This window comes from Pseudorca crassidens, chromosome 20 (genome assembly GCF_039906515.1).
Source record: "Pseudorca crassidens isolate mPseCra1 chromosome 20, mPseCra1.hap1, whole genome shotgun sequence".
NCBI classification, from domain to species: Eukaryota; Metazoa; Chordata; class Mammalia; order Artiodactyla; family Delphinidae; genus Pseudorca; species Pseudorca crassidens.
The window spans coordinates 53064449-53082863 of NC_090315.1; the positions used below are offsets into that span (position 1 = coordinate 53064449).

The 18415-nt window shown below is 43.9% G+C and overlaps 1 protein-coding gene across 4 annotated transcripts in view; it reads left to right on the forward strand.

The window, feature by feature from the left end:
* The window catches only part of WWOX (WW domain containing oxidoreductase), a 978254-nt gene that overhangs the window by 169935 nt on the left and 789904 nt on the right, over nt 1-18415 (forward strand). The window contains exon 6 of one of the 4 annotated variants that reach the window (XM_067719421.1): nt 17773-17814. The exons of the other annotated variants lie outside the window; for them this stretch is intronic. Coding sequence (XP_067575522.1) covers nt 17773-17784 — 12 coding nt within the window. The 3' untranslated portion in view covers nt 17785-17814. The remainder of the gene's footprint in view (nt 1-17772; nt 17815-18415) is intronic. 4 annotated transcript variants of the gene reach the window in all.

The window sequence follows — 18415 nt, forward strand, 5'->3', positions numbered from 1 at the left end:
TGCGGGCTGAACTCTGGTGGGAAAGATGCCGCGATTATGCACTGTTTGTAGCTTTAGCCAGCAGGTAAGGACCGTGGTAGCATCCTGACTTACTCTCAGACGCTTGCTTTTATGGAGGGGTCTTAAAACCATAAATGGACCATATGTGCAGCAAGCTTTGCACGTGAATAGCCAAGTAGATTGCTGCCTTCTAAGAGCCACTTTCCTTTCCGTTCTTTGACAGGCCGGTGATGTTCCTCACCCACTGAGTATTTAGTATCTGAGTTTTCAAATCAAAGAACAAGCTTTTTGTATCCCAGGCTAGTGTCTTGTAAAGCCAACCTCTTTATTACTTCACCAGTTTAAGGCTTTATTACTTGGGATCTAAAGCCGGCTGGTGAATTATGCATGTCGGAGCTCCTGGCACCTTTACTTCCCGTTCTGCCTCCACCTTTTGGGGGGTCCGGAAAGGACAAGGAGCTCTCAACGTGTGTTCCTTTCCATCCACGGTATTAATCCTTATTCGTTTTAAAAATCTGCTAACGGAAATATTTCCATTCAGCTCATTAATCAATTGTGATTTTCATCCCCTTGTTTTGTAAAAGCTGTTGCAGTAAATACTTTTTTTTCCACAAGGCGAAAATCCAAGAGATGGATGCAGCCACCGTAATTAATTGCACCAGTTACAGGAGATCAGCAAGTTTGTGAGATTCACATGCTGCTGTACCATATGGTTGCCCAGTAGGCGAAAAATTTGATTAATGTTTTGAAGTAGATTTTTTTCAGCAAATATTACAACCCCAGATGAGGTGTTCTTCTTCCCTTTTTTTTTTTTTTCCTGTTGACTTGCTAGTATTGTCAGACTTAGCTGAAGGAACCAACCCTCTGCTTTAAAGCTTAATAATATTGGGATCCAGTGGAAACTTAACATGCAATAAAAATTACAGTCTGCCTGTCTCTTGTGCGTACAGAAAAGTAATGCATTATGTCTTTGTTTGTAATTAAGTAAAGTGTGAAAGTTGGGCTCTAGAACTTGATTCTTTTTCTTCCCCCTAAAAAGAAACATAACTTTTTTCTTAAACTGATGCGTTTTTGGTATGATTTATAAGCTATACATTTGGGCAGACTTTTAAAACTAAAAGGAAAATAGCAAAACAAAACAAACCAAATGAGTCAGTGAATAGCTTCTTATAAATTACATTCTCCATGCCAATTAGATCATCATGAATTTAACTATATGAGTGTCATAGAAAAGTTTAAGCTGTCTCTACTGTTATCCTAAGGTGTATTAGTTTCATAACCAATCAAGATATTCATAGTTAATTTCTCCTTTATTTAAAAGAAATCAGCTTCAGATTTTTGAATAAATTTACAGTTTCCTTACCTTTTTTTAAAATATAAATGAGAACGTTTGTTTTACCTTATGGCTGCTTGTCATGCTGGACACCCCTCCTCTTATGTCACTGTCCTGCTGGGATCCTGCTGCAACTTTTCTGTCCAGTCACTGGGAGAGCATCAGCCCTTTGGTAATAGGACAGGACATGGCAGGTCTGACCTTGGCATTCAGAAAAACAACTTGAACTTCTGAAAACATGGAGGAACTGGTGATGGACTCCGTAAGGAATATAGAATAAATCACATTTCTCCACTTTGGTGAATGTGGCTTGACGCTTCATACAGTTCAGCTTTTCTGTTTTCTCTTTTCTTTTGAAACTGAATTTCTAATTGCCTAGGCATCGTATGACTCTCCTTAAATCTCGATGTCTGTTGAAATGAACTCTTAGCTCAGGTGGTTCGAGCATGGTCTTGAATCAGGCGTCAGACGGTTCTGAGTCCTCTGAGTCTTGGCCAAGAGAAAATTCTCTCTCCAAGAGTCACACACAGTGTCCCTAACTCTGACCCACCACTGGTCTAGAGAGGTCCTTAGTTCAAAGCGAACTGTGTTGTCCGCATCCAGCCAAACAGCAGTATGTGCTGTCGTCTCCTAGCTGCCATGTGATTATCGCTCGCTTTCTCTGTCCCATGTCTAAAGCATTCGAAGGGCTCTCAGTGCGCTCTGTTTTCCAGTGACTTAACGAGGGGCCAGTTCAGTCAAAATACAGGGGACAAAGCAGAGACCAGGCCAAGAAGGTCATGTCCTCTGATTTTGATTTACCAAGTTACATCTTTGAGCAACAAGGGTAGACTGTTTTTGATAATTTCATTGTACTAGGTTTCTCGTGTGTGTGTGTGTGTGTGTGTGTGTGTGTGTGATTAACTGAGTAGTAATTATCCACAAAGGCATGAAAAGAAGTGTTACAGTGCTGGCATATTTTGAAAAAGTCCACAGAAACTAGTATAGCCTGTCTTTCCTCAGTTTGAGCTGAAGCTGTTTCTTTCATCCTCATCATGGCATCCAGTAGAGATTTTTATAGTGAAGCAGTTTCGGAGACACCGTTTAAGAAGACGTCTCTCTAAGATTTAAGTACCTTTTCTTCACTCTGTGATTCAGTCACTCCTAGTGAATATGTTTTAACCGTGCAATTTAAGCTGTGAGTTTTGACTTTGTGTGGTCACTTCCAAATACAGCCTGGGTTTTTTAATGAAAGAAAAAACTTTAAAAATTTTTATTTAATATGGCAGGTGAAACGAACAATATATGGCCATTTGGCAGGAGACAGTGTATTGGATTATTTATGAGTTTTATCTTTTTTTTTTTTAGCAGCACATACATGCATGAAAATTCATTACTGAGTGATATAGGACAAATGACTCAGGGAAATGGTTTAGTGTTTGAGAGCCTGACTGGGGGGCTAGGGGCAGCGCCTATGGTAATAAAATAACTTTAGGTCTATTCCTAGCAGTTTGATCTAGGTTGGTCTGACATTTGTTGTGGTGGTCGTTTTAATAAAATGCGTTTGGAAAGAATAAGCCTCTTCACAGTGCGGTATTTTTTTTTCTTTTCTTTTCCAAAGGAGAAGACTATATGTCTGGTCCATCTTTCATTAGTAATGCATACTGCCACGTGGTGATATTACCAGAACAATTATCCTGACCCTTTATATCCTAGGGGAGCCCGATACACTTGCAACATCTTTCTTTATATTTGCAAGTTTTACTTCCCAGGGTAGAATCCTTTGGAGAGAGACCACTCCCAGAATATCAGTTCCCTTCAGTGAAATTTCCTTTTGTTTGAGCTAACCACGTTAGATCATAATTTATAGGTCCTATCAGTGTACCGTCGCTCAGATACAGTAATTTACCAGCAAGTATTCATCAGTTGAGTGAAGGTTGCTACTTTTTCAAGTGGGAAGAAACCCAAACAAGTTTAGGAAGGAGGGAAAAAAAAAAAATCCATCCCGGGGGCAGGAAGAAAAAAAGAAATCATCATTGGGGTTTCACCGTTTGAGATTACATGTTGGCCATGCAAAACTAACACCCAGCGGGGAGGTTCTGCTTTTCTCAGAGATTCTCAGTTAGCACAGTTAGCAGATGGTAGGGGAGAGGGTCCGGGTGCTGGGCTGAGATGCAGTGCAGGGTGACTCCAGCTGCAGAATTGCTGGGGTGCTGGAGGGAACAGCTTTCCCAGGTGCTGGCCGCCTAACTTTGCCAGTCTGCCTCTTTCCACGTTCCAGGCCACGCTGATGTTCGGGTTGAATACATGAGAGCTAATGATTTTTAAGGCGCTTTAGAGTGATTTGTCTTGGGAATGCTAACTTGGCAAGAATAAAACCTAGGCAAGTAGAGTTGATTTTTGATGACCCACAGAAGGCATGTCCTCAAGTGATTAAGTCAGGCTCCAGTGGCCTAAAATTGTTCCACATCAGGGAACATGTACAGTTATCAGAGATACTTACTAATGAAAAAAAGGGGGAAAAAGGAAGATTATTTGGCTGTAGAGTAGTGGGAATGAACAACAAACTGTTCTGAGCAAGTGTCCACCTTGGGGATCCAAGGCAGTGCTTTGAATGGGTTCCATCGTCCTGGTGTGACAGGTGAAAAACAAAACTCCTGTAAAGGTAAATGAGGTGCCTCATGAGCAGAGAGAAGCATAAGAGATTCAAGTCGATACATGCATTGCAGTTAGAAAATCAAACTTAACTGCTGTATTTTCTAAATAACCAATATTTGAAAAGAAAATATTGCAAAGTCTCATTTTCTTTCATACTAGTGTGGAGGGGCTGGCTCTTTTGAGGACACACTGGACCAAATAATCAGGGCTATTGAGAAAAATGCTGTTTACTTGACAGAGGTGTGTGTGTGTGTGTGTGTGTGTGTGTGTGTGTGTGTGTGTTTTGAATTTTACCAGCCTACAGCATTGAGTCAGTACATCACGAACTTAAGGATAGTCATTGGTATTTTTAATAGTCACTTTATTTTTGTTTCCCTGAAGAGTGAGGTAACTGTATTTTATTTATAATCGGAAGCACATCAACCCATGAATGCAGGTAAAAGAATGTACAGCCTCTTCTGTTAATTCTTTAAAATGTACTTGCTGCCGATGCACACTTAAACACATCTTCATTTGTATCTCTCTGTGTTTTTTTCCTTTTCTCTCCCCATGTTGTGTTTGATGAAAAAGAGCCTCTTTCGTACATACCCGTTTGGGATTTCTACATTTGAAATTTTATCAGAGGCCTGGGGTCTGGTCAAACAAAAATCACACTAGAGCGTTTACTTAGGGAGCGTTCTCTGAACTGACCTGTCAGTGTGTGCCCACGTGTTTATTTGTAATTAAGGCTAAGATGCTTTAGTACGGCTTTACCACGAATCTAAAAACCCAGAGACATTTCCTGTATGACCATTTGCTTTGTGTTGCCTCTGAAAAGAGCATTGTTCCTGTGGCATCGTTAGAGAGAACAGCTTTCCTGTAGGGGCTCCCAGCCTTAACTGTTTCAAACTCCTGTTGTTCGGTAAATCTGTCAGAGGGGTCTGCAAGGGGCCGTATTTATGAAGAGAGAGTAGAGTGGTCAGTCTAAAAAGCTCCTTAGTGTAGTACTTTGAATTTTAAATTACACACATAATTCAAAGGTAATGTAACTTGCAGTGTCGGACTTTAGTCCATTCCGTTAAATGGAGAAAAATGACTGACGTTTGGAATGACTTATTGATTCTTGGTGGGAAAATGACTTCTGTAATATAGGAAGTATGGTAAAAGGAATAGCTTAATTATTTAGGGAGCACTTTTCAAAATATGCTTTTACAGCAGCACAAATTGTGTATATACAAATTGTACAACTGAGTTCTTTTTTTTTTTTTAATTCTCTCAGGAAAGTTATGGGCAGGCTTATATTATTTCGTTGCTAAGGCAAAGTTTAATTTTGCTCCAAGTCCTCGAGGCTGTAACTAAGAAAGATATAAGGGGTAATGAGAAGTTTCTCAATGCCTTAAAAAATATGACGTGTTGCAATTGCCGTTTCTTTCTTACATTATCCTCCGGCGAACGTTGGGGGAGCCTGACTGCCAAGATTTACAAAACACACTTCTCTCTCTCTTTGGTTTATGGTGTTTTTCAACAGTGTCATGAACTCGCTTAATCTGATTTCATCAAGTAAATATATGGGAAGTTGAGATGACATATTTTAATCTGGCATTTGAGGACATATTCATAAAATCTCAGATAAAATATTTATTTTGGCCTTTTCCTTCTGCTCTCTCTTTTGATTCAGTGTGTATTCTTTGCTTAAGGACTACAGCCTAATGTTATTTTGACTGCAGTTCACAGTGTTGGCAGCCTTTCAGATAAACAGCATATTTGTGGTTAATTGGTTGAACATGTTCTATAATTATAATTATATTAAAACCTTAATGTGCTTGAACATTTGCCCACCGAAGGCTGCTCGCGTGAACCACGTTACGTTTCTGTCATGATAACGGAGCTGGCTGGTGGCCGCCTTCCAGCCATCAAGGCAGGACAAGGGACCTGGGAATAACACAGAGGCTTCTCATTATTTCCACCCGAGATCACCATTCGGATAGTTGCAGAAGCTGACCATGCAAATTGCCTCCTGGTTGTAACTCAGATCCCTGCGTTTCCATTTGTGAGCTAACATTTCTCCAGATTTTCAAAAAGGATTGGCTTGGCTTTGTATCAGCGTTACACAACAGCCGTAAAAAGCAAAATTAGCACTTTATCGAGTTTGGAGCCAGTCGCCAAGGCCACTGGGGAGCAGCGAGTCACCAAAGACCACTGCTTAGACCTGGGCAGGAAGCCATTGTGGAAATGAGCAGGGATCTCCGATGGCCAGCAGCTGAGGGCAGAGGGCCTCTTTTCTGCCCTCGCCATGCCTGTTGGATTAACATTGTAGCCGGTGGCCCTCTGGGCTTCAGCAGTCGAGAATCCCAGCATTATCTTTCTGGATACAGGGTCAAACATACCTCGGTGTCTTTCCCCAGGTAACAGTATAAATCAGGGGCCAAGTACCCCCTGTTTTTTGTATGGCATGAGGATGGTTTTTTACGTTTTTTAAATGGTTGAAAAAATCAAAAGAAGAAGAACATTTCATGACACATGGAAATATATGAAATTCAAATTATAATGTTCATAAATAGAGTTTTTTTTTTCTTTACATCTTTTTTGGAGTATAATTGCTTTACAATGGTGTGTTAGTTTCTGCTGTATAACGAAGTGAATCAGTTACACATATACACATGATAAATAGAGTTTTACTGGAATACGCCATGGCCGTTTGTTTATGTATTGTCTGTGTCTGCCTTCACGCTGTCAGGGCAGAGTTCGGTAGTTGCAACAGAGATATTGTGGCCCAGAAAGCTGAAAATATTTACTGTCTGGTCCTTTAGAGAAAAAGCTTGCCAACTCCTGATCTAAATGATGTCCTTCAGCTTCTGTCTCCTATCAGAATGACAGTCCCATGCGAACAGGGGCTGTTCCTGTTCTAGTGCTTGGCCCAGAGTAGGGAATTTGGGTTGGATGAATGAATGAATGAGTGAATGAATGAAAGAAAGGAAGAAAGGAAAGCAGATAGCAAGAGAGGGAGGGAGAAAGAAAGGAAAGCAGATAGCAAGAGAGGGAGGGAGGGAGAAAGAAAGAAAGAAACAAGAAAGCAAGAAACCACCCCAAAGCTACGAGTACGGAGATGTCTGCCATCTTCTTATCTTTGACCCAGCAACTGAGCAGAGTTTATAAAATTTGAAAATCTGTCTCCAAACATGTTTGAATTGATTTTTATGGTCTTTTAATTAACCCAAAAAAATGGCAACAACACAGCATTTTTCAGAAAATTACAGAGCCAAGTATTTTTTTTTATAGCTATGCGTGCTATCCACATCACATCCACATGCAGTTATTTCTGAGGTCCAAATAATTTTCTTTTGGACTGAGGGTGCTTTAAAGAGGATTTACTTGAAAGATTATGTTCTATATCATTAAAGGGAGGAAGACAAAAAGTTCCTCCCAAATGTATTTACGGGATGGAGCAATTCTGGCTCTACACAGTGCAGCAGGAAATTCCATCAAGTTTCAATGCGCTGCCCTTACCCTGAAGTATTTGGAGGGATTCATAGAAGAGCCAGATGGATTGAGACAGATCTCTGTTGCAGAACCGAATGTACCCTTCGTCAGAATACTTTGTAAGGTCTCCAGGGATGGGTTAGAAAGGCGAGGACTCCCATTCGGAATCTTCACACCGGTGATGTAGGCCAGGTATTTTCTGCCGAGATGTTAGAAAATCCTAGAGTCTCATGAAGACACTGTCCCCACCTCCACCTTGTGGGCACGCTCTGGCAAAGCCACCCTTTCTTGCTGGTCCCCTGCTCCTGGCCTGGCTTGCTTGGCCCCTTCAGCCTCCAAGGTATCTGAGCCTTCCTCCTGTCTGACTCAGGCCAGGTCCATCTTGGACTTGGGAGTCAGATCCAAGCATAAACCTGGCTTCCCCCACTTACTGGCTGTGTGGTTCCAGGCAAATGACCTCACCTCTCTGCGCCACTGGTTGTCTCTGCAGCCAGTATGGGGATCTCATACCGACCTCTAGTTGCTGCCCAGATTCAAAAGGAGGACATTGGTCACCCCCCAAGGGAGCTGTCTGGTGTGTACTAAGCAGGCGATAAGGATTCTTTATCTTTGCTCCCTTTCCTGTCACTCCTGTCACTGAGTTAGAAACAGGAATCTAGAGAAATGGTCCCCTCGTCTCTCGCCTATTTCCTGGGACAGTCCAGCCCCATGTTGCCGCGTTGTGTGTCCTCCCTTCCTTCCTTTCTGTCTCCCTCTGCCTTGCAGTGGTTCTCCAGTCGTAGGTCAGCAGTCCCCCTCCTCTGTTCTTACCTGTCCCAGGCTGGGGGGAAGGTTACATAGGTCACGGAGCAGAAGCCTTTAACTGGGTGTTCTTTGCTCTGTCCTGGTCTGGTCAGTCCTGGTAGGATCTTATCCGGACACAAAAGAGCCTTTGTTTTCATTCTTATCCCTGTGAAAGGTGAGTCGCACTGTCTTCAGGATCCTTTCACCTTTAGCCACGTGGTTCCCCACAGAGTCCTGTCCTTCCGCCTACTGCTCACTCATCCCTCTGCTGCTTAGCCCTCGGCGGCTCAGCTCCCGTCGCCCCTTGTCTGCATCACTCAGCTGGAGCCTTCGTGTTCCTCTTGCCTTAGGAGTTGACGTCCTCTGGTGGATTCCCTACCGCTTGTCCAGTGCCTTCACTCTGCCTGTCTGGGCCAAGCCCAGGGTGGGCACAGACACTGAGGCAAACTCCCTGCCTTAAAGAGCGCCCAGCTGGGAAGCCCCATCCGCGCATCCGTGTTGTTCAGGGTCTGCCACTGCCTGGAACCCACCTGTCTTCCCTTCTTCCCTGCCTTCCCTTCTCCAACTTGCTGGCCTCTCCTCCTCCTATAAGATTCAAGTCTGGTGTAAGCCACTGACTCCCTCCCACACACACACAAAAAGTTCCCCAGTCACCCATTCTTTATGTTCCTTATGTGGAATTCTGTTTTGTACTTACCTCATTGTATTATGATTATCTACTTGTGTATGTGTGTTCCCCCACTGGACTAGAGAGTTGGGATAGTCTTATACAGCTTTGTGTTTCCAGCATGAAGCAAGCAAAAAAAGAAAAGAAAAAGAAAGAAGGAAGGAAGGAAAGGAAGGAAGAAAGGAAGGAAGGAGGGAGGGAAGGAAGGAAGAAAAAAGGGAGGAAGGAAGGAAGGAAGAACAACTTGATCAGTGTGTGTTCCATGATTGTGTGAATGGCTCACTAATTAAATGAACAAACAAATGAATGAGTCAAGATCTGGCCCAAAGCTGACACGTAGCTTTTTCTACTTGGAGCTCATGCAAGAAGGTTCTCATCCTGGCCTGTTTCATAGTGTCATTGGGGCCACTACAGGGCTGATGGTTAGAACCTGCAGGAGGAAAGTCAGGGCTCTCATGTCGTCTTGATTAAAGATGTATCATCTACAGTTTTACAGATGAGAGATGCTGCCATGGAAAGAGGGGCAGGGATTAATCCAGACAGAAATGTGCAGATCATCTTGGTCAGGAGGAACAGGCTGTTGGAACCACTGGAGCTTCTGTGCGGGACCTTAGCGGAAATAGCATCATTGTCTACAACACTGGTGACTGATGTTCATAGACTAAGACACTGGTTCTCAGACTGGAACATGCGCCAGGGTCCCCTGGAGGGCTTGTTAGAACACCTCTTCCTGGACCTCACCTACAGAGTTTCTGATTCCAGAACTTCTATAGTAGGACCCAAGGATCTGCATTTTTAGGAGTTTCCCAGATGACGTGGATGATGCTTGTTTGGGGATCACACTGGATTAAGGGCTCTGCTAATTTCAGCTCGAGAATATCTGACTCATGGGATAAGGTTTCTGCCATCCACAGCTTCTTTTGGTCATCCGTAGGGCAGAATCTTACTTTCTGAGTTTGAAAAACGTCACAGTTATTTTAGTAAAATGTTTTTGCCATCATTGCTTTTAAAGCAGCCCTCTGAAGTGAGAAAACCAGAAGTGGGATTTGTTTATTGAGACAATTTGTGGTAAATTTGAGTTCTGCATCCCATTTGGAAAACACGAAAAGCCCCGCTTGGAACTCATTTTGTTCAGTCTACCTGTGCTGTTCAGTGTTTCCTACATAAATTGGATGTACCTGCTGCCACCGTTGGTTTTGCAGTAATAATACTTTTCTATGTTAAAAAGAAAAAAATCCTGAAATGAAAATGTAACTTAGTCTGATTGTAATCTCACCTTGCCTTTTTTGCATGGATCATTTGTTTGTGAACTGGTTATTTCAGGAAGGGCTCAAAGGTAATTTCATGGTTTATAGCATTTATATTGGCGCCTTTAATGAGCAAAACATATTGTTTTCTAATACACGAAACGAGGAGTTCACATATATATATATATTATTTTCATCTCCTAATATTACATGTATATCAAGTTTAAGACATGGAGAACAACCATGTAAAGAAATTATACTTCTGTACACAGGGGAAATATGCGAGTTTGGTGATGCAAAAAAAAAAAAACAAAAACATTTGCAGGCTTATGAGATGATTTTATTTCTAATGCATCCAAATGATAGCAGGGAGCTGCTCTTCTGTCTGTGCCTCACATAGCAATTCATATCTAAAAATATGGTAGCATATGGCTTTGTTATTATTTAGTTTAGGAATTTATGCACCTGCAGGAGTTCTGAGAGCTCTGGGTCTTATTCAGATGTTGTACACCGCAACTAAACAAGATAAGCTGGTGCAGGGAGTTCCTCAGCCCCAGGTTATTAAGATTTGACCAATTCACTTTTTTTTGTTATTGTTGGTGTTTATTAAACTCAAGAACTTTTTTTTTTTTGCAGGTAGGCTTATGGTTGTCTTCCCTCTTTCTTATTATGTTTTCGAAGGCTGAACTGGTGAAATCGTTGGGCCCAATAAAAATATGGCCTGGATTGGAAAAGGGTACAAGCTTCTTCTTCTAGGCCCAGAGTGAGGTGCCTCTTTAGCCTCCTGGTTCGTTTGATGTCCTGGGGAGTCCTTGACACCCATACAGCCCCAGTCACAAGACCTTTCCCTCCCGTCCAGATCGTGTTTGTTTTACAGCTCCCGCACAGAGCCTACAGCTGTGTAAACCCGGGAAGGGTTTCTGCACAGCTTTGATCTTTGCCTGGATCAGCAGTTGCCCTCAGTCCCTGAACCCTGCTCCACGGCCCCTGTGTTTCTTGGATTTTTCCATTTTCTGGTAATTATGGCGTTGAGTGGGGAGCCTTCCAGCAGCATCCCCGGAGACCTTGGGTGGAGAACTTGGAAGAAGCACCTTGAGCCTGTTGTTTGTAGGACCGTATTAAGACGTGATTTTCATTTGATGCCAACAGAGATGCCATTCAGTTTCCTCCTAAGAGGCGATCTGACACTTTCAAGAAGACCGAGCGCGTCTGAGGAGCTTGAACCTGTTATGGACTGAATGAATGTTTACGGAACAAATGCAGTGTGGGGTTTTTTTTGTTGTTTTTTTTTTAACTCCTGAAGAGTTCAGTCTTTCCATGAACCGTGGCCTGATACCTCTGTCGGAGGTAGGCTTTAGGGCTGGTGCAGCATGGCATTGTTTTTCATTTAATAAACTGGGTGCCTCTGCGTGGGGCATACGGAAGTCACGGCTCCTGTCCCTACAGTCTGGTCCTTATTTTAAAGGCTTCACACGAGGCACGGGGTTTCTGGAGAGGGAGCCGTCATTCCAGATGGGGTGATCATAAATGGCTTACAGGGCTGGGCCATGATGCCTAGACAGTATGTTGAGCTCAGAGATGAGGCGAGGTCTTTCCAGGCAGAAAGAACAACATAGAAGGCCATGTATGGCAGAGCAGAGAAGACTCTGGGGTCTCCAGATTCAGATCCACTTGGGTTTGAGTCCTGACTCTGTCGTGTACTGTCTGTGTGATCTGGGGCCATTTGCTTCATCTTAATGCATCTCAGTTTTCTCACCCATCAAAGGGGATTAATAATAATCTCTTCTGGGGACTTCCCTGGCGGTCCAGTGGTTGAGACTCCAGCACTGCTACTTCAGGGGGCACGGGTTCCATCCCTGGTCAGGGAAATAAGATCTCACATGCTGTGAGTCATGACCCCCGGGGAGGGGAGTCTCTTCTTTTGAGATTGTGAGAATTAAATAAGACAGTGTACGTCAGTTGTTTAATAACACTGTCCCTGGGACGTAGTCTGTTGTCACTAAGTGTTAGCTTCTGTTACTGCTGCACTGCAACTGTTCTTCTTTTTTTTTAAAATAATATTTATTTGGTTGCATGGGGTCTTAGTTGCAGCAGGCAGCCTCCTTAGTTGCGGCTTGCTGGCTCTTTAGTTGTAGCATGCAGACTCCTTAGTTGTGGCATGCGAACTCTTAGTTGTGGCATGCATGTGGGATCTAGTTCCCTGACCAGGGATCGAACCTGTGCCCCCTGCATTGGGAGCATGGAGTCGAAACCACTGTGCCACCAGGGAAGTCCCAAGTGTTCTTCTTCTAACCCTCATATTCTTCCTCCTCCACCTTTTGATAAAGGTGTGCACCAGAAAAGACGAGCTGTGTCACTGTCAGCATTCTGGTGTGACAGGAGCCTAGGAGGTAGGTGGGAGAGTATTCTGAGATTTGGTTGAGTAGTGAGCCTTTAGTATCTGGGGGTAGGTGGAGCTCTATCCTTTTCAGCGTCCCCAGAACCCGGGAGAATGAGTCTCTGAAAGAAAGGCCCTTGCCTGGGGGATTTTGAACGCCAGGGTGAAGCTCAGTCGGTGACACACGGTGGCACAGTTGAGTGAAAGCGGACACTGCCTTCTTGTTCTGTCATCCCAGGAATGAGCTCTTCTTCCTTCGGGGGCCCTGCACCTTCTCACCTTCAGAGCCTTAGGTATACACATGACCTTGATCGCTTGAGTATAGTGAATCCTGATTGCCTGCATTTACTAGGAAACACAACTGAGAACAAAGAATAATCGGACCTGAACGTACAAACCAGCACACAGAATCAGTTCACGGCGTTGCTCTGGTTTCTCCCATATCTGTTGAGCTGTGGCTGAAAATCCCTTTTCTTATCAAGCAGGCCGTCCTTGTTGCCATCGAAGGACGCGGGTCAAGACTTGGGTCACGTGGTCTCAACTGCAGTGTGGCGAGATTTGGTGGGAACACAGAGGCCAGGAGAGAGAGTAAAAGTCCCAGCCACGGTACCGCTTCATCTGTAGGGCTGCCTCTGAGGGAATCTGTGAAATCCAGATGGTACCGTCCCTTGTAAAGGGCAGTGCTCAAAACAGAAGGAACTGGGTAGAAATTAGGAGACAGCTTAATTCTTTTCCAGCAGGAATCATGAAGACCGTTCAATTTTCTGTTCTTTTGAAAAAGTAATTTAATCCTCAAGAAAGTATATACGTATCGGAATAATTTCCTGGGTAGGCTTCCTAACTTTCTTTTTTTCCTTTCGACATCCCTAAATAGTTCTTCGTGCAATGGCATGAATAGCGGCTCAACGTTTTCAGGAAATGATTCATTACATTATAATTTCAATTCACTAACCGTTTTCAGCCATGCGATAAATTTAAATCCTTTACTATCAAGATAACATTTTTTCTCCTGTCACTGAGATATAATGATTGGAAACCATTTTTAGAAGTTGACCCTTTAAGGGACAGCTCTTAGGGATTTGTCCTTTATACCAGCACATAACTTGTAGGGTGTCAGTATTTCCAGGGCAGGGACCCTGGGCTGCAGATCTGTGTGTTTTTTCAAGTGCCCAGGAAAATGCCCTTTACAGTAAGTGTGGTGAAGGGTCTGCTGGGTGAATGGGAAAGAGGAGAATGTGTATTTGAAGTACGCGGTTCTGAGAAAACCACATCATTTCCAAATAACGAAGGATGAATGCTAATGCCATCACTAAGGCATCCTTTACCCTCCTGAAAGTCGGCTATGAATCAGGCAAGGCCATATATAATATAATATCAATTGGAGTAACTCTCACTTTATCCCCACTTGTGACATGGGACTCTTTGTAAGACATATTTAAAAAGTGTGATTTTTAAAAAGGTTAATTAAAACACTGAAATTCTGAAAGTAACAGGTTTCTTAACTTTTGGTTGTAAAAATTATTGAGCATACAGAAAATTCAAACAACACTTCAGTAGTGTGGTGAATTAGCACAGGCCCATCATCTAGAGTCAGTAATTGCTAATGTCTTAACGTGTTTCTGTCCAGCCATCTTTTCATCCATCCATCCACCCACCCGTCCATTCATCCATCCACCCACCTGTTTATCCACCCACCTATTCATCCATCCATCCGCCCATCCATTCATTCATTCATTCATCCATCCGTCCATCCGTCCATCCATCCATCCATCCATCCATCCATCCATCCATCCATCCATCCATCCACATATGTAAGTTGCAGACATTGACACTCTTTACAGTTAAGTACTTTGGCAGGCATCTCCTAAAACTAAAGACCTTGTTCTACGTAATCACGTTTATCCATGTTATCATGTCTATGAAATGATAATAATTCGCTAACATAAAAGAATGTACAGTCTGTAACCAGATTTACCCAGTTATCCTCAAAATGTCTTTCATAGCTTTTGGTTTTCAATGAGTCTGCGGTCAGTCAAAGTTCACACATAATATTTGGTATTGTATTTTTTTAGTCTCTTAATAGAGAGGGTTGTTTTGGGGGGTAGAGGTAGAGGTCACAGATTGGTCCCTGTCCAGTTACTGTGGACAACTGTCAATTTCCTTTACCAGCTAGCAAGGCTTTTCTTTAATTTTCAGCACTTTTATGTTATCAAGGAAACTTAATTTCTTGTACATCTTGTTGCACTTTTGTGAATCTGGTTTCGACTTCCAGCCCAGCTAAGACTGACCGGGAGAAGGATTTCCTTTGGTGAAACTTGGGAGGAGGAAAAAAAAATCTGTTAATTAGGACTGTGAGGGTGCCCTGTGTTTATCTCAGGCAGAAGAAGGCTCCCTGGGGCTCTGCGCCACAGCCAGTTAAGACAAAAAAACTGTGGGAAGGAAGATTCAAGTCTCAGGTTAAGAAACCAAACCCTGCAAGACCTCAGGGCTCTTTGCCTGTAATTAGAACGCAGGAAGGAGCAGCGTAGATCAGGACTGCCTCTTGTCACTGCCTGCTCACCTGGGGAATATGGGGCCCTGGATGACAGACTCCCCCTGGCCTCACGAATGTGGTGCAGCGTGTTAGAATGGAGCCCTTCCTCTCCCTCCTTCAGGGGGTATTTGGCATAGCTTAGGTCACAGTGTGGAGGCTGATCTGCCCACAAGTTGGTTCATGCGTCAAAGTAACTTACTCTAAAATTAGATGAGGTTTTTGAGTGTGTTTATCATCCTCCCCAGGTCATGAAATTTGACAGGCCAGTATATCACTTAGGAAAGTCTGAGGACGAGCCTGCAGCTCCCAGATTTTCCTCCTGCCTCTCTGCCTCCCCTTTTCACACTTGTCTTGGCCCAGGCCAGGGACAAGCCATGGCTTTGGATATGACTTCTGGAGGAGAAAACTCAGTGTCATGCTCCTCTGCATCAGTAGACATCACCTGCTGGCAGATGTGTTTTGTTTTGCTTACACAGTGACTTTAAAAAATGACCAAGGGCTTCCCTGGTGGCACAGTGGTTAAGAATCTGCCTGCCAGTGCAGGGGACACGGGTTTGAGCCCTGGTCTGGGAAGATCCCACATGCCCCGGAGCAACTAAGCCCGTGCGCCACAACTACTGAGCCTGTGCTCTAGAGCCCACGAGCCACAGCCACTGAGCCCGTGTGCCCCAACTACTGAAGCCCGTGCGCCTAGAGCCCATGCTCCACAACAAGAGAAGCCACCGCAGTGAGAAGCCCGCGCACCACAACGAAGAGTAACCCCCACTCGCCGCAACTAGAGAAAGCCCGCGCGCAGCAACGAAGACCCAACGCAGCCAAAAATAAATAAATAAAATTAATTAATTAAAAAAATGGCTGAGATACATATACAAATTGGGAGATGTCATGTGAAAAGCTGGCGTTCCCATTAGATTTAAAAATTGGAGGAGGAGACAACAATCAGCTGAGGCTGAGTAAAGACATCCGAAGGGCGTGTGGTTTCTTGTTTTCCATCATCTCCACTACTCCCCAGTGTTTCCCTTCCCAACTTAAGCAGCTTTATTCATTCATTCTTCTGTCCGTCCAGCCTGCTTTCTCAGTACTGGGGAAGGGGGAGCCTTGAACCCTCTGTCTGGGCCACTTAGAAGTGAAATGAGCATCTGAGAAAAAGTGACCAGCAGTATGGAGGAAAAAGCTGTGGAGTCTTCTGAATGGTGGCAGGGATATTTCAAATGTTTTCCTCCCAAGTTCCCTCTGGAAGAAGGAGCCCAGTTCCTGTGAATTGATTACAAGTCTCTAATTCAAGTTCCAGTCATCATGAAATGGAACAAGCCTATGGGTCTTCCATGGAGCTCAAGCATATGAGCACTTTTTTAAAAATTTTAAGGATGAAAAGTCTCTCTCTTGTTTTTGGTAATGATGCAATGGCAGAATGTCACCCACCCACCACGTGGGTGTCCGAGAAGCGCTGTGGGTGCAGACAGCCCACATTAAACAATCGGCCCTTGAGGGTTGATGGTTCAAGTTCGTTTGAAATGAGAAATTGCCAGTGACCTGAAACCCATCATTATTAACCTTGTGGCAAAACATCGCCATAACCAGTAGCCAACTCTCATTTTTTATTTTCTTTTTTCTTTTCGGTTGGAAGAAAGGCTCATTGATGAAAGTTGGCTCAGTTCTTTTTGTTTAAGTTAAGTGGTCGGACCACCAGGAAGAATGACTTTCCTTTGATTGGGAACAGGTCTTAATCCAGATGTGCTTCACATGACCAGTCGACTTTGGCTGGTACACCCCACAGTTGATTCGAGCTGTGTTTATATATAGACAGCTGCCCACATTTGGAGAAGCATCTGTGTGTCGCCGCCTAAGTCTTCCCTAAGAATTACCTTTTAGTAATACATGATATTGTAGCTCAGGTGCTTTTGTAATGAACAGATGGCTTCTTCTTCCTTCATTCAAAAATGGAACAAGTGACACAAAGAAAATGTGAGATAGGAAGGATTTGGGGAGGTGCAGTATAGAATAATAATATCCATGGTATCCCTGGACATTTTATGGTAGAAGATTCTGGAAGGGTGAGCCCAGCTGTTTCCACCTAAGTCTCCAGTGGTGGTTATGTGTTGGCTGGTCAAGCGATCAGGGTTCCGCTGGAGATTTTCTTGCCCCTGTGGCAGTAGCTCTTTTAGAATCCTGTCTTATGGCACCCGCAGGAGTTCCCAGAGTTATGTGGGAGTCCATCCGGGCATTCTTCCCGAAGACCGGCCCCTGTGTAGCCTCAGCTGTTCATCCACTTATAATGTCTTTTCAGTGTATTTGTTGGGCTTGCTTCATTTGTGACTAGAAGGGTACATTTCTTGCTGCACATCAAAGAGTCTAGAAATGTGAACCCCACTTCTTCCCACAGCTCCTGGGGAACCCCCACTTATTCCCGCAGTTCCTGGGAACCCCATTTCTTCCCACAGTTCCTGGAGAATCCCCCTTCTTTCCACAGTTCCAGGGGAACCCTGTTTCTTCCCACAATTCCCGGGGAACCCCACCTCTTCCCACAGTTCCCAGGGAGCCCCGTTTCTTCCCACAATTCCCGGGGAACCCCACCTCTTCCCACAGTTCCCAGGGAGCCCCGTTTCTTCCCACAATTCCCGGGGAACCCCACTTGTGTGGTGTGTCTTTTGAGTAGCCCACTCTTTTCTTCATTTTAGGCTTCCAGGTGTTTTCTCTTTCATGACCCATTTCCAACCTCCTTGTTTTCTTCTTCAGAGTTTCCTGTGACAGCTCTCCAAAAACCTTTGTCAGATAATGGTAAGAATTCATCAGTAACTTTAACTTTTTGATCCTGTACTATTGTCTTTAACTCATTGTGATTTATATGCTCTGACTGCGTTATAGGACGTGATTCACCAATAGCTTAGGCAGAGTCTATTAGAAAAGGTATTTTTTACGATCCCAGTTCACTGCTGCCCGTTCATTGCTAGCCCAGTGCCTGGTCTTCAGTAAATAAATGGAGGACTCTGGTGGGCTGACCAATGGCCCCCAAAGATACCCAGGTCCTAGTCCCTGGAACTTGTGATTGTGACTTTATATGGCAAAAAGGACTTTGTCAATGTGGTCAAATGAAGGGTCTTGAGAAGGGACATCATCCTGGATTACCTCGGTGGGCCCTAAGCGTTCTTATTAGTATTCCTGTAGGAGGGAGGCAGAGGGAAATTTGACCACAGGGGAAGAAGGTAGCCGGGTGAAAATGGAAGCAGGAAGCAAAGGTGATGCGGCTGTGAACCAAGGAATGCAGGTGGCCTCCAGAAGCTGGGAGAGGGAGGTAGCAGATTCTCCCCTGGGGCTTCCAGAAGGAAGCAGTCCTGTTGATGCCTTGAGTTTAGCTCAGTGAGAACGACTTTGGACTTTG